At 46.5% G+C, this 14,953-nt stretch overlaps 1 protein-coding gene across 3 annotated transcripts in view; it reads right to left on the reverse strand.

Moving 5' to 3' along the window:
- Positions 1 to 14,953, reverse strand: part of slc1a2b (solute carrier family 1 member 2b) — a 34,594-nt gene that overhangs the window by 7,207 nt on the left and 12,434 nt on the right. Inside the window, exons 1-9 of one of the 3 annotated variants that reach the window (XM_031565165.2) lie at positions 12,212 to 12,761; positions 8,564 to 8,703; positions 3,935 to 4,087; positions 3,353 to 3,603; positions 3,084 to 3,228; positions 1,853 to 1,979; positions 1,354 to 1,587; positions 923 to 1,117; positions 390 to 524 (exon numbers count right to left, since the gene is read on the reverse strand). In XM_031565165.2, the coding sequence (XP_031421025.1) occupies positions 390 to 524; positions 923 to 1,117; positions 1,354 to 1,587; positions 1,853 to 1,979; positions 3,084 to 3,228; positions 3,353 to 3,603; positions 3,935 to 4,087; positions 8,564 to 8,703; positions 12,212 to 12,216 (1,385 nt within the window). In that variant the 5' untranslated portion in view covers positions 12,217 to 12,761. Of the gene's footprint in view, positions 1 to 389; positions 525 to 922; positions 1,118 to 1,353; positions 1,588 to 1,852; positions 1,980 to 3,083; positions 3,229 to 3,352; positions 3,604 to 3,934; positions 4,088 to 8,563; positions 8,704 to 12,211; positions 12,762 to 14,953 lie in introns of those variants that run through there. The other 2 variants (XM_031565166.2, XM_012828111.3) reach the window with 2 other exon arrangements.

Genomic DNA, 14,953 nt, shown 5'->3' on the forward strand with positions numbered 1-14,953 from the left:
AAAGACAGAGACAGGAAGGTGAAAGAAAAAGAGTATTTGTATGTGCTATGGATGTGTGCGGGTATGCAGTTGAGTGTGTGGTGTGTTGGCTTGTGTCCAATAAAGAGATATTTGTGTGTATGTCTATGCACTTGTTGGTATGCGCATGTGGGTGTTTGTGTGTGTGTGCGTGTGTGTATGTGTGTGAGAGTGAGAGTGTGTGTATGTGCACACCTGTGTGAGTGTGTAAAAGAGAGCGAGAGAGGAAAGTGAAAAAAAAAACGGAGCATGTTTTGGTGTTATGGATATACCGTATGTCGTGTGTGTATGTGTATGTGTATGAGTGTGCAAAAGAGATAGAGATTTGTATGCACACAAAACATCCATCCATCTCTCCCAGTCCTACTCACAGCAGCCAGTCGACTGCCACCAGCAGGCTGATGTCCTGTGTGGGGAGGCCAACGGCTGTCAGGATCAGTAGCATGGTCACCAGGCCGGCGCTGGGAATACTGGCCGCCCCTACACTGGCTAGTGTGGCAGTGAGGCTGCAAACCAGGACATGGTGCATTACACACTGAAACACTGCTATACTGTATACAGTAGGAGACTGATAGGGTCATTACTATATTAGTGGGGTAGAGGAATTGGGTATGCCAAGACAAAAACAATGGAAAAAACATTTTGAGCATTTTTTAGGTCCCTGAGACAATATTAACACTGCCATCCAGCATGGTTTTTACTTCAATCAATTGATACAGAGGGGTCAGATAGATTGTGTTTTAATAAAAAATGTAGGGATGCCATACAGTTGAGCAGACCATTAAAGGTCAATAACAAGAAATCAGCAAATGACTTCACAATATAAGGATGCAATTTGTCTTGTATATGCATAAAGCTGAAAATAAATCAAAAGCAGTAAGAGTCCATGTTTATGCAATAATACCTGACGGTCACAATCTGGCCCGGGTCAAGGTAGATGCCGTTCATCTGGGCAATAAAGATGGCTGCCACAGCCTCATAGAGGGCAGTCCCGTCCATGTTGATGGTGGCGCCGACGGGGAGGACGAAACGGGTCACTCTCTTATCAATGCCCAGGTTCTCCTCAAGGCAACGGAAGGTGACTGGCAGAGTTCCAGCACTATGAGAGTGATGTAAAGATAGATAGATAGATAGATAGATAGATAGATAGATAGATAGATAGATAGATAGATAGGTAGGTGGCAGAGAGCAAGAGAGAGAGAGAGAGAGAGAGAAGGGCAGGGGAGAGGTACAGCAAATGATTTTGTTACAAATAAAAGCCAATATAGTCCAGGATTTATTTATATACTTGGGTAACATCTTTGAAGTGTGATGGAGAGTTGTTGTGTCTAAGACCTGGAAGCAGTTCCCAGAGCTGTGATCCACGCCTGGAAGATGCCCAGGAAGAATTTGTAGGGGTTTTTTCTCACAATGGCAAAGTAAATGGCGGGCAGGAAGATGGCTCCATGGATGATGAGCCCGACGATGACGGTTACCATGTACATCCCCAGCTGCCTACCAACCACCTCCAGATCTTTAATCGAGATGATTTTGCCGCAGATCAGGCAGGCAATACCGAAGGGAGAGTACCTGTGGGTGGCCAATCATATTACAGAAAATTTAATTTCTTCGTTATTACAGACTTGTAGCCTACTTGTGCTATGCTATCATTAAAAGACAGTTAGCGTAGCTGCGTCGGTTATCGGCCAGTTTGTTAAAAATTGGCCAGTCTGTTAAACAATCTATATGCTAAGTTTAATAATAGATTAACATGACAACGCGAACGTAGCCGATAACATGCGCATGCCGCTATTACACCCCGTTACGATAAAACATTTCTGCTAATGGTACTAACCACATGATCAGGAGAACCAGCTTCATGACGATCTCGTTCAAGATGTTGAAGAACTCAAGCATGAGGCGAGCCCTCTCGCCCATCTTCCCCATGCAGATTCCAAAGGCGATGAAGAAACCAATCAGGCCTGTAGGGGAGGGAAGGAACACTGAAACACCCACTCAACATGTTCCCAATCAAGACAGTACTAGATTAACAGTCATTTGTTCTGGGTAAGAGGGTGTTAGCCATCAGCTAGCTAGCTGATGTTGAATGAATCCTAAAGAGCAAGGCTGTCATGTTTGATTTATTTTTTAAATAGCATGTGATATACTGCATCTAATTTCATTTGAGACTTCCCCAGACTTTTTCTCCCACAATTTTACCAATGTAATTTGACAGGGTTGAACAGAAGAAGTTGTAGTTCAAACTGGTAAGTCATAAGACCACTGACAGTTACACTAAGCACTGGTTACAGACTGGTCAGTACCACCATCAACTTATAACTGACAGGGATTATTTCAGCATGAGGACCTCTTGAAACTTGTCAGTAACCAGGGCACTGACACCTTTCATAGAACAACTTTGTCTGTTTGTCAAAGTTTGTCTGTTGAAACATTTCCTGAGCACTAAATACTGAGACAAGACTTTAGCCAATGCAATTTGCATGCAACAGATGATTAAAAGCACAGATACTACTGTATGTACATTGCACTGCTAAATAAAATGTTGACCCTACTTTATTTCAAAAAGCAAACCCCTGGCTTTCACAGACATAATTTGCATAGCCTTGAGATTTTTCCAATTCTGGTCTGTTGTTGTGAAGAGCTGTAATGTGAAGAAACTTTGCTCAGACATGAAAACAGATTTCACATTTCACAGTAACACATAAGGCAGACTATAACCAAAAACTACAAAAGTTGAAATGTATAAAATAGGTGAACTCAGATGAAAGACGGATAAAAATCACATCCTGATAATGCTTGCCTGAACAACAGGGACAGAGCTACTCTGTGATCACTGAACCATCTATGGAGCTTCCCTGTCTGGACTAGTTTCAGGAGATTTCAAGTGTCAGTTTTTGACTGATGCTGGCACCGACCCGTTTGTGATCACTGAACATTCTATGGAGCTCCCCCTAGTGCTACTAACCAGTGATGAGTGTGAGATACCAGTGCTCACAAGAATGACCAGCGTGAGCTATAACCCCAATGGGTTGAATCATGCATGCTGACTGCTGCATTAATCATACCCAACACGTTCATCCCACTCTTGAACTGCAGAGTCTTTTTGACGACGAAAACAGCTGGCGCCTTGGTGGCGTTGGTGATAAAGTCGTCCAGGGTGCTGTTCACTTCGGCCTCAATGACTTCCTCCTTCTTCGTGACTGTCTGAATCTGTGGAGGTAAGCGGTAAAAAAAAAAATCAAGCGATGAACGACTTGTCTGAACCTGCACTGACTCTTGGAACATACCAGAAAGAACCGGATAGGCTCAGATTTCCAGAGGAGTCTTGGCCTACCTGCTGGAAGCAAGCTTGGACGAGATTCTCGGGGAACAGGTTCCTGATGAGATCGAAGAAGGCATCCAAGCTGGAGACGTCGTCATGTTTGTGCCCCTCCCCCAGCTGCTCTTTCATCTTGGGGTTTCCGGGGTGGATGACCAGGACCAGGATCACACCCAGGACAGCAGCGATGACGGTGGTGCTCATGTAGTAGACCATCGCCCTGGTGCCTAGACGACCACTGGATTTGGCATCCAAGCCAGCCAGTCCTGACAGAGAAAGAGAAGACATGGTTTTGAGAAGAACTTGGTTAAGATTTTTTTAAACATCCTTCCTGTGCATTGTCAGAAAAACATTGTTCAGCCAATCAAATGACACCCTTTCCTTCTGGGCTCCTGAAACAACATGGGGATTTTCTGGGATAGTGTATGGCTCAGTTTGACCTATGGACAACTAGCATATTGTGCGAAGCAATTCACTGAATTTGACAAAACAAATGTAGTGAATTTGAATCACAGACTGCACCTTTATATTGGTTTACAGATTGATCTGTGACAATAATGTTTGATTGACAGCATGATGATCTCTGCTGTGACTGACCTGTGATCAGACTGGAAATAATAAGGGGAAGAATGAGCATCTTCAGCATCCTCATAAGGATGTCACCAGGGAAGGCGATCACCATGACGATGTCCGGGTTGATGGGTGAGGCCACACGCAGAAGCATTCCTGAGACGGCACCCAGGATCACACCTATACCACAGAACACACACACAAATACACACTTATTTATCAGTCATTACACTCTTATTTGCCATCACACAAGCCACATAAAGTGCATACTGCAACAGAATATTTCAAAACATATTCATTATTCACATAATTGATTGAGGGGGCTTAGTATCATGATTCAGTAATTCAGTAAACAGAAACTAAACAAAAAAACACTATCTGTGGTCTCCAGGGAAAAGTGACTTTACAAACAAGACTAAACAACATCTGTCTGCCAGTCTAAAACTGTCCAAATCTTATCACTGTCAAGATTCTCGGAACCGGCACACAACCATCTGCAACATTCCGCGCAGTTTGCTGTGAACCTCACAGTCGGGGCGCAGACTTGTGTCTCTCTGGGAAGTTGGAGGGGAAAGAGAGAGAGAGAGAGAGAGAGAGAGAGAGAAAGAAAAGGAGAGAAGGGGCCCAGATGAGAGCTAGTCTGACCCTGGCCTCTTAGCACTCCCTCTAGAAGACGGTTGACCCAGCCATGACACAACTGCCTCATTGTCCCGCCCGTGGACTGTCTCTGGCCCTCTAGGGAAGGACAGCCTGGCTCAGATGAGTACTTCTCTCCTGGGGAGATACTGTATCTACTCTCCTGACTACTCTATCTCCTCAACTCTCTACTCTCCTCTCTCCTCTCTCCTCATCTCTACTCTCCTCTATACTCTCCTGTCTATTCGCCTCTCTACTCTCCTCTCTCCTCAACTCAAGTCTGCTGTCCTCTCTCCTCACTCTCATCTCTACTCTACTGTCTATTTTCCTTTCTACTCCCCTCTCCTCTCCTCTCTCCTCTACTCTCCTCTCTCCTCAACTCTACTCTACTCTCCTCTCCTCTCTCCTCTCCTCTCTACTCTCCTCTCTCCTCAACTCAAGTCTGCTCTCCTTTCTCCTCAACTCTCCTCTCCTTTCTCCTCTACTGTCTATTCTCCTCTCTCCTCCCCTCTCCTCTCTATTCTCCTCTCCTCTCTATGCCCCTCTCCTCTCTACGCCCCTCTCCTCTCTACTCTCTACTCATGAAAGATCCAAGTGTGACTCCTGAGCAGTGGAGGAAGTAAGCTCCCGCATCTCTCATCCACCACCACCTTCTATCTGTATCATTGCACCTCAACTTTCACCTGCATCCATTTCTACACTGTTAATATATTCCCTGATTCACCTCCTATCCTACATTGAGACTCTCATTTAGCTAAAGCAGAGGTAAGGTATGCAGTTTTATCAGTACATGTTTACTGCTTGAGAACCAAAGCTATCACAGTATCTCCACCACCACAGCTTCACCAGAACTCTAAAACCCCCAACACAACCTCCTCTCCCCTCCTGGGACTCTCAAACCCCTGCACCTTTATAAGCTCATTACAAGGTATGTAGTCATCTTCAAACAGCCTCTATCATTCATCGCTGCACATCTGTTTCCCCCTTCCCCCACTGTTTATCACTAACTGTGTCCTTGTAGCTCAGCTCGGAGGACAAGTCACCAGTACATACAGTAGCAAATGTCAAACATTTTCAATTCCCAGGGAGAGTGCATACCGATAAATCTATGCATCACTGTACAGTGAAATTGCTTTGGATAATCCTCCTATTGTTCTTGGGTCATAATGACCTGAAACTGTTTTCTAATATTGCAAAATGATAGAAATTGGTAATGAAACTCCATGGCTGTACTTTAGCATGCTAGCAATTCATTGTATCCATTTTTATATCAAAACCACTGATTCTTACTGATTTTTACTCATTTTAGAATAAGTTTAGACTTTAGAATTGGGTAATGCAGGGATAGGCTGAAGAAAACAACTATGATGTAGCCATTCTAGCCTAGCAACACAACATTTTCCCACCATCACATTCTGTGCCATTTGCCTACAATGGGTGTTTTCCCATAAATAATGGATCCCCATTGTGGATTATTCCTTACATAATTAACTTCTGGTGTAAAGGTGAATACTACTCCAATCTTGTGAGGGTTTGCTGTGATTGTTGCAGCCAAAAGTAATTGAATTTGCTGTGGGAATTTTCAAAAATCCTTGACTGTGTTTTTGTGCGGAAATATTGTGGTAATCAGATAAAATTGCAACCCCCAATTGCAGGAAATCCTTGAATTTGCATGAATTTGTGAGTCTTGGAAAGATTAGAAAATGTCTTAGTTTGTCAAGAATCCCTCCTTCTTTCTCAAACCCCTTGTACAAGCTTTCTTTCTGTATAAATCAAATCCTCCAACGAGCCACCACTCTCCCCTGCTTATCCATTTCTAAGTGGATATTACAGAACCACAACCTCCCTGTGTTCATTTAAATATGTTCATAGAGCTCTCACCTTTATTGTCTCTGCTCTAGGTAATCTTGAACATTGAAATGTTATAATTAACTAATTCAAGGTGGCACTATAGTTTATATTTATGACAAGATGGTTTAATTTAATATATATATCACAATCTAAACCATCTAAAACCAATATTTATGTTATTTTGGGGGTCTGAATCATCGTTGTGCAAGTTCATATTTTTCAGATATGTGCAATACATGTGTCCTACTGGGGGTGCTACAGAAAGAGAGAAAAAATCAGCTGATTTTCCAAACACCTATTTGGTTGAATTCTACACAAGTAATTGTTACACTGTGCCAAATTGTAAAACTGTACTTACATGTAAATATTTAGTGAGTTATAAGATACATTGGATCTAGGGGACATAATGACTCCAAGGGTAATAGCTGTCACTTTTTCTCAGGAAAAATAGGAGGGATAAAAGCATTTGCTAAACAGGTCAATGTGAACGTAAATCCCCTCCTCCATCCTCCATCTTTGTTTCTCCCACCACCACGTGTGCCCCTCCCCCACCCATGCCCATGTCAGTGCCCATGTTGATGCCAGAGTCGGAGTATCTGCCCACCAAATCGCCCTCCATACCCTCAGGCCAGGTCCCCTACATGCCTCTTTACTGAAGCATATGATTCACAGTCGCTGCTGTGACCCTGCCTCTGTCAGAGATCTACAGTAACACATAGCGGGGTATGTGTGGGAGCCCCCTACTCATCACTCCCTCTATGCACACCACCCCCTCCCTCACCTCATCCTTGGGGCTAACACACATGTGCTGCTGCACACACGTACACAGACACGAACACAGACACGTGTGCATGCATGCAATCAGCAAGTCACTCAGACATATTTGGGTCAGCAGTGTTACAGACACAAATCCAATTGTGTGATCCCAAATTGGTCTTGCAATTGCAAATGCATTAGTAATTTCAATTCATGAATATAATTCATCTCCCTAATTGACGTGATTGAAATGGGACTTGCCCAACCTTCCGGGTGTTCTTGCAGTTTTATTCATGGGATTCATTGGTGTATGAGATCCCAGGGACCTAGGCAATGCAGAGCCACGTTACCACTCTACTGTATTCCCATTCCCTCTCGTTTTATGATGCTTTTTATAGCATCATCTCCTGAAAGGTGAGAAATTGCCATCCCGCCTGAGCTCTCTGAGCTGTCCACAGTCCCTGCACCGTGAACCATTTGGGAAAGGCTTTCTGGCAGGCTCACTGTCGAAGCCAAGATGGGATGGCAAACTCGCCATATGTTAGTTGATTTCAGAGAATAAAAAAGCCTTAAAAAAATAACAATGGTGGCGCTTTGCATGTTGTGAATTTGACTTTGTGTGTTGTTTGCATCTGTATTGGTAGCACAGCTCCTGTCACAGTCAGGCCAGTGTTCTCTATGTGCTGGGAGGGACATGTGGCTGCAGCAGGCAGGCAGAGACGAGTAGCATTAGTGTGTGGGCACCATACAGCAGATCTGTCTGAAGGTGTCAGAGCTCACTGGGTGATGGGCAACGAGCCAGTGTGGGCAGGGAAATGCCAGGTCGCCTGGGCTCGCCTGGCACTCAGAAAAGCCATGGGCACAGATGGGGCACCTCGACAGTGGCACCGGTCAGCTGCTCACACCCGGGCACATCTGGCTGACGACACTGAGCTGCCATGTCTATGGAGAATCGCTCTGACAACCTGTCCCACTCAGGAGGTTACACTAGGCCTGGCCTGACCCTCTAAGCCTGTGGTTCCCCTACTGTGACTATATATAAGCCCCACTGTTCACTTACAGTACAGGCAGACTGATCCTGGTGACATACTGTAGGGGGATGGTGGAAGTCAGTGTGTGTGTTTTTGTGTGTGTGTGTGTGTGTGTGTGTGTGTGTGTGTGTGTGTGTGTGTGTGTGTGTGTGTGTGTGTGTGTGTGTGTGTGTGTGTGTGTGTGGGTGTTTTTTTGTGTGAGTGTGTGAGTGTCACAGTAGGGGTCACAGTAAGATAAGTAAGACAGATCTGCAATGCTTAAGTGGTAGTGTGTGTATATGTGTGTGTGTGTAAGAGAGAGAGAGCATGTGTGTGAGAGAGAGAAAGTGTGATGTTTGTGTGTGTGTGTTTGTGTGTGTGAATGTGTGTGAATGTGACTCACCCATCACTGTGAGTGTGAGCAGCAAGTTCTTGCAGAGGCTCCCAAACAGGCGGCCACATCTGGACTGCGGGGCAGCCTCGATGGGCTCCAAATGGCTTTCATGCATCCTTACCTCCACTTGCTTAGGCATACTGTTGGCACTGGATGAAGAGAAAGAAAGAGAGAGAGAGACAGAGAGAGAGAGAGAGAGAGACATTAGTACAGTGTCAAATCATGTGACTAGTGGCGATCCTCTTGTCAGGCATCTACTGTCAGATGCTCTCATTTTATGAGCCCAACCGTGAAGAGAATGGGAATGGGCCTGGGAGTTCGTCATGACGATGGATTAACAGATGATAGCACAAACAGTGAAAGCAGTAAATAAAAGCCCATGAGATCACATGACATAACGTGCCATTAAACCAAATCTGAACGTAAGTCTATGGAGGGTTCGTGACCAACGCTCCCCCCCCCCCCCCCCCCCCCCCCCCATTCTGCAGAAGATCTGCAGGACATGTTCATGTTCAGCTTGGTCTAGTGTTGTGAAACACCATTTCCTTGTTGTGTTTGTGAAATCTACAGAGGACCAGTTCTCTTTTAGCAAGTCTTTGGAGTTGTCTGCCAACAGATGGCATCTGATTGGTGGGTTACTGCGAGCTACTGATTAAAAAAAGAGAGAGAGAGAGAGAGCATTTCTTTACAGCCACTTGCAAAACAGAGAGCAATAAATGAAGGGAGAGAGTAAGAGAGAGAGGGTGAGAAAGAGAAAGAGCTGTTTAAGTGGAACAGATGCTACATTTGATGCACTACCACCCAGTTGTTGTCAACACTGAAATGCCTTGAGCACCACCCCAATTAGTTCTCACCAATGATTATCAGTTGGGGGGGAAAAACATAATTTGTTGAAGTAGTCTATCTAAACTATCTGTGTAAAGGAATCTATTTTTCTGTTTTCTTTTTTTATTTTCTTCTCAGTGCTCCACATTTCAAAAGCCCAGTGCTTTGTTTGGGTCATATAGAGCCCCAGAGGTGACCGTTGTCTTCTGTAGCTCCTGTGTTTTGTTTACTTCTGCGTGAGTTCAAGAGCCAAGAGCCCTCACTTCCTGACCTGCCTCACCAGGCACCTGAGGGGTCAACTGAAACGTGCTCTGCACACACACACACACACACACACACACACACACACACACACACACACACACACACACACACACACCGATGGAGCAAGGGGACCTTGGCACGGCCTAACTTTTCATTCCAGGCCATCACAGGCTTGTCTTGACGAAATGACCCACTCTCTGGAGCTGTTGGGATGTCCCAAGCCTTCGTTTTCTGGGTAGCAGATTAACATTTGTGTTTGTTGTGTGACAAGTGCGGGAGATTTGGAGCGCACGCACACAAGCAATTGAAAAGATTCACTGGAGCCACGCATTTTCAGCTTACTGGGCGGGGGGAGGGGGAGGAGCGCGGGGGAGTGGGGGTATTCTTGCAGGATGGCACGATAAGGGGGCTTTCGTTGTTTCACGGTCTCTCGTTGCCTGTCGGATTCCTCATTAACACAAACAGCTGCTTCCACAGCCTCTGGGCAGGTGTAAGAAGACACTGTGACATAGCAGGACCCATATCTACATATGTCTGTCCTAAATGTCTGTATCTCTAATTTACAAAAGTGTTTCTTTATTTCTTGTATTATTACTTTTTATGCTATTCTATTGCAGTCTGTTTGTATGTTATTTGTACAGACTCCAAGGAGACTAGCTGCAACTTTGTGCAGTTAACTGAGATCCTAGATTAAAAATGAAAACAAAACATTAAACAACTTCATGGTGAGTTCAAAATGGCTCTTCAACGTCAGCCAGTGAACAAATAAACTGGGTGAGCTTAGTGGAGAATCGGGTAACCATGGTTTGACCCACTGTTCTGCGTAACGACCTTTAGAGATGCCTATGCCTTTCGGTCATCCCCCCCCCCTCCTACCATTTTGGCCAGCACTTGTGTGGTTCACATGTAGTTATGTAACCGAAAGTAAACACCTTTAATTGGGTGGAGGTTAGTGCCAAGCAATGGAAAGGGGGTTTAGCTATAGGAAGCACACCTGGCAAGCCACAAGGCATGCAGATGTTTGCTTCACATCTAGTTATTCATGGGGTACTCTTGAAGAGCCATAGCTAAAAAAGATATAGAAGTCTGTGATAATAAAAATGTTAAAAAGCATTGTTTGTCTTACATAGGCCTCTACTACATTATCTGCGACACTTAATCATTAATCTTGTCTGCTCTCTTCCTCTCTCTTCAGGCCGATCTCAGGGCTCCTGCAGAGGCCCACCTGGGGTGAATAGCTGCATAATCGCATTAAGTGTGTCAATGCCCTGCTTACAATTGGCCAAAAAGGGGGTACTCAATTTGATTTAAGTGATTGAGTATTAAACACACAATGAGAGATATAATTGAATGCTTGAATGTAGCAGCCCGCTTCTGGCGTTTGTCTGAAGTAATTAGAGTGATTCTGTCCACCTGACAAAGGCCTGGCAGATCCGGGGGACGGAGGAGCCAGACTACTGAAGAGATGGTCCCCCGCTACCACCTCCCAGCTTCACCACACCACACCACACCCCACTGTCCACATCCTACCCACGACCCCCCCAACGCACACATACACACACACACACACACACACACACACACACACACACACACACACACACACACACCCACACACTCACACTTAAAGACACACACACACACACACACACAGACACACAGACACACACACACACAGACACACACACACACACACACACACACACACACACTTAAAGACACGCACACACACACACACACACTCACACTTAAAGACACACACACATACACTTACCCACACATCTCACACTATAAAGCTGTTCAGATTAGCTTCGGTCACATAAGTAATTGAATTAAAATGGCAGCCTCGCACCCCGGAAAGCCCTATGTAATCTTTTGCAACCCCTATCCCTCCACCCTGAAGATATGAAGGTGGCAGGCTGGGACAAGGAAAATATCCCCCTGAAGCAGATTGGAGACCGAAAGATGGAGCCTGCCATGTGAAATGTATATGCACAACAAGAGCAGCCTAAACTGCCTGGGTGGGATGACCTCTCTGTGCCTGTGTGGCACTGCGCAGTGTCACACCAGGCGACCTTCCACCTAGACACGCCGCAGAGGTCAGACAGCAGCAGCGGCAGCCAGGCCTGTCCTGTCAGCACGAGCCAGGGCCAGCTCTCTGTAATGCCAGCAGACAGCAGCTCCAGGAGACGTTTCTCTTTTCAAGCACACACCACTGTGCACAGAATGTATACGTGACTGCTCATCCTCAGCCAGGGTCAGGCTTTACTATCGCACAGCGCACACAAATACCAGGTCACCGGCGGGTACCCGCAATATTTAGTAGAGGACAAGCTAGATGTTAGTGACAGTTACAGCAAAGACTTAAAACCTAAAGCCTTTTTTTTTTTTTTACTGATAATTAAGCCTTAGTGAACTTGACTAAGTTCAAATGTTGTAAATGTTGTAAAAGCACACCAAATCCCTGAGAGGTTGCGTTTTGTCATCAGATGAAAGTAAATATCAAATCTCACACCACTGAGAAATGCAAAGTTAAATAACCAGGTATATGTTATAGCGTGCACTTACTTCATTTGAGTTGGTTGTCAGCAGTGCAGTGCAGTTGGTTCTACCTGGCCTCTCTCAGTCTTTGGCTGTAAACTCCACCAGTGGAAACTTTAGCAAAGTGATCAGATGAGAGAGAACAAGCCCAAAATGGGAGACTCAAGCCTCCAGCATCAGGAATTCCCTGTCTGGAGAAACTCTAGAAGAACTTGAGGTTCAGCTTCTGCCGTGTATCCACTGTACCCCCTGGTCCTACACACACACACACACCCACTACGTTTAGTGAGGAGGCCCTCCCGTCCTTTCTGCTCTCAGTTACTTTCTAGTTTGCCAATCAGCCAATCAGTCAGACCCGTGCCACTCAGCCCGTCCCGTCACTTGATCCAGGCAACCCGGCAGCAGGTTCCAGAGCCCCCAGAGAAGTAAGAGTCCCACTGACGGAGGAGCTCACTGGAGATGGAGGAATGGAGGGAGGAGCCAGTGGACCAGCTTAAATGTAAGCACCGAAAATCCCGCGGGGTTCCCTTTTCTCTCTCTCCGCTCCGCTCTGCTCCGCTAGCCTTAATCCACACTCTCTGAAACTCATTTAGTCAGGATGCAAGAGACTAGGATGGGTGGGTGGGGGGGGTGGGAGGGGGGGTGTGAGCAATCTCCTCTTCCCAGGGAGTGAAAGGAACAGGGAGGCTTCAGGTCACTAATGCTGTGGGGTACACTCTACTCGAAAAACAAAGAAAGAAGAGTGTGTGTACAGTATGTCAATCAATGGTGAGTGGAGCCTCCATTATCTGTGCTGACTTCCTGGGTGCATCACTGAAGGAATGTGGAATGAGTTTACACACAATCTCTAGCATCACCACTTTCCCACAAACTCCAACAGCCATTCGGGCTCCACCATGCTTAACCTGGCTGCACAAATAATGCGGCCTTGTTGACCTATGGCGGAAGAAACCAGACATGTCCCTTCCCATCCTTACTGCAATACCATGGTTAACTATTGCTATGTTAGCTAACATGCCCACATTTGGTAAACAATAGTAATATAGTGAATAATGGTGATAATGTGAATCTCTTCTATGATTGTGTTAGAGTTAGCTTTGCTTTTACTCTTGGGCTTTGTTTGCTATCGCCTTTCGGTGAATCGATGAGCAATGCCTTGTGTCACGAGATCCGCTAACAATCGAGGATCACTTTCCCATGAGCATGTTGACCAGGGGAGGGGCCATTAAGACAAAAGGCCAGAGGAATGCTGTGAGATCACCCAGTGGGATCGACCTGTGGGATCACCCTATGGGATCGCCGTTTCACCGACTCCCACACTCCCAGCTCCAGAGGGGCAGAGTGCACAGAGAGAGAGCCTCAGCAGAGGGCAGAGTTGGGGTGGGTGCTTTTGGATTGGGATCGGGGTGTAGTGTGGGGGGTGTAGTTAGTGGAGAGGGGTTGGGTGGTTGAGGGGGTCGCTCACGCCACCGTGCCAAAAGAAGCCTGGCAGGGGAGGGAGGGCCAGGGCTGTGCACTCAACACTGTTGGCCGGGACCATGTGAAGTTCCCAGATCCCCCTCTGTTTCTGTGAAGGCTCTTTGTCCTGCACGCAAACAGTGGTGGTGGCCCCTGCTCGCCCAGGCCAAGCCAAGCGCTGCATCCAAACTGGCAGAGCTGGCCAAGGGTGGCAGGGGTGGGGGGGGGCGGGCACGCTGAGAATGCCAGCCCATTCAGTCCGCTGATGTCATGCCTGTGCCCACCGTGGGAGAGCTTTCTCCTCTCCTCCCCCCCACCATGCCATCTCTCCTCTCCCCCCCTTCGCCTCTTTTCCGGGATAAATGAATCTTTCACAAATGGCAGCCCTTTGTGTCATATAAACGACGGCGATTATCCCGATTTTCTGCTGCCTTCCCGGAGTGAGGGAGCTTTTTTTTCTGAGTGGATGCTTTGAGAGGGGCCGCCATGCAGCACAGGCTCTTCCAGGTTGTCGTAGCAACGCAGCACAGCTTAAAGGGGGGGGGGGGGGGGTAGTATCCCTTTTTCATCTGTACACACACACACACATACACACACACACACAGGCAGGATAAGGAGCAACAATAGAAAGAAATCCAGTGGACGATTTAGACATTAAAATGTTATCATCAAAGGATAATACCAAAAGAAAAAAACAGAAAGCGTCGCAGTCTGTGTTGAATTTAAAAAAGTCTTTCACAGCCCACTGAACTAGTTTCCGCCACAGATAACTAAAGTATGTGTGTGTGTTGGGGGGGGGGGGGGGGGGGGGGGGCGGAGAGTGCAGAGAATAGCTGTGATGTCTTACAAAGAAATAGTTTCAGGGGGCTAAAATTTCCCACTCCTCCAGAGAAGAGAAGGGCCCTAATGGGCCAGGCATCACAATGGGCCCCGGAGGGCCCTCAGCTGGCCATGCTCCAGGGCCCGGATATCTCAGGTTCCCCTTCTCATGCAGAGGGAGGCCATGGGACCTCTCGGGCCCACACACACACATACACACACACACACACACACACACACAACGATCACGGGCAGAATCTAAAACAGCCCAGCCTGGCCTGGCAAGAGCAGCCATTCACCCAGACGGGAGGAGAGATGCGTGCTTGGAGAGTGTGTGTGTGTCTGAGGGTGAGAGAAAGAGAAAGAGAAAGAGAGACAGTCCAGATCTATTTCTCCTCTGGCTCACATGGGCAGAGAGCTGGAGTGCTTTGGGATCTGGATCTACGACAGGCCTTTTGGGGAGGCGAGGCCCCCTATGTTGCCAAAAGCTCA

Source organism: Clupea harengus, chromosome 3, assembly GCF_900700415.2.
Source record: "Clupea harengus chromosome 3, Ch_v2.0.2, whole genome shotgun sequence".
Taxonomy (NCBI): domain Eukaryota; kingdom Metazoa; phylum Chordata; class Actinopteri; order Clupeiformes; family Clupeidae; genus Clupea; species Clupea harengus.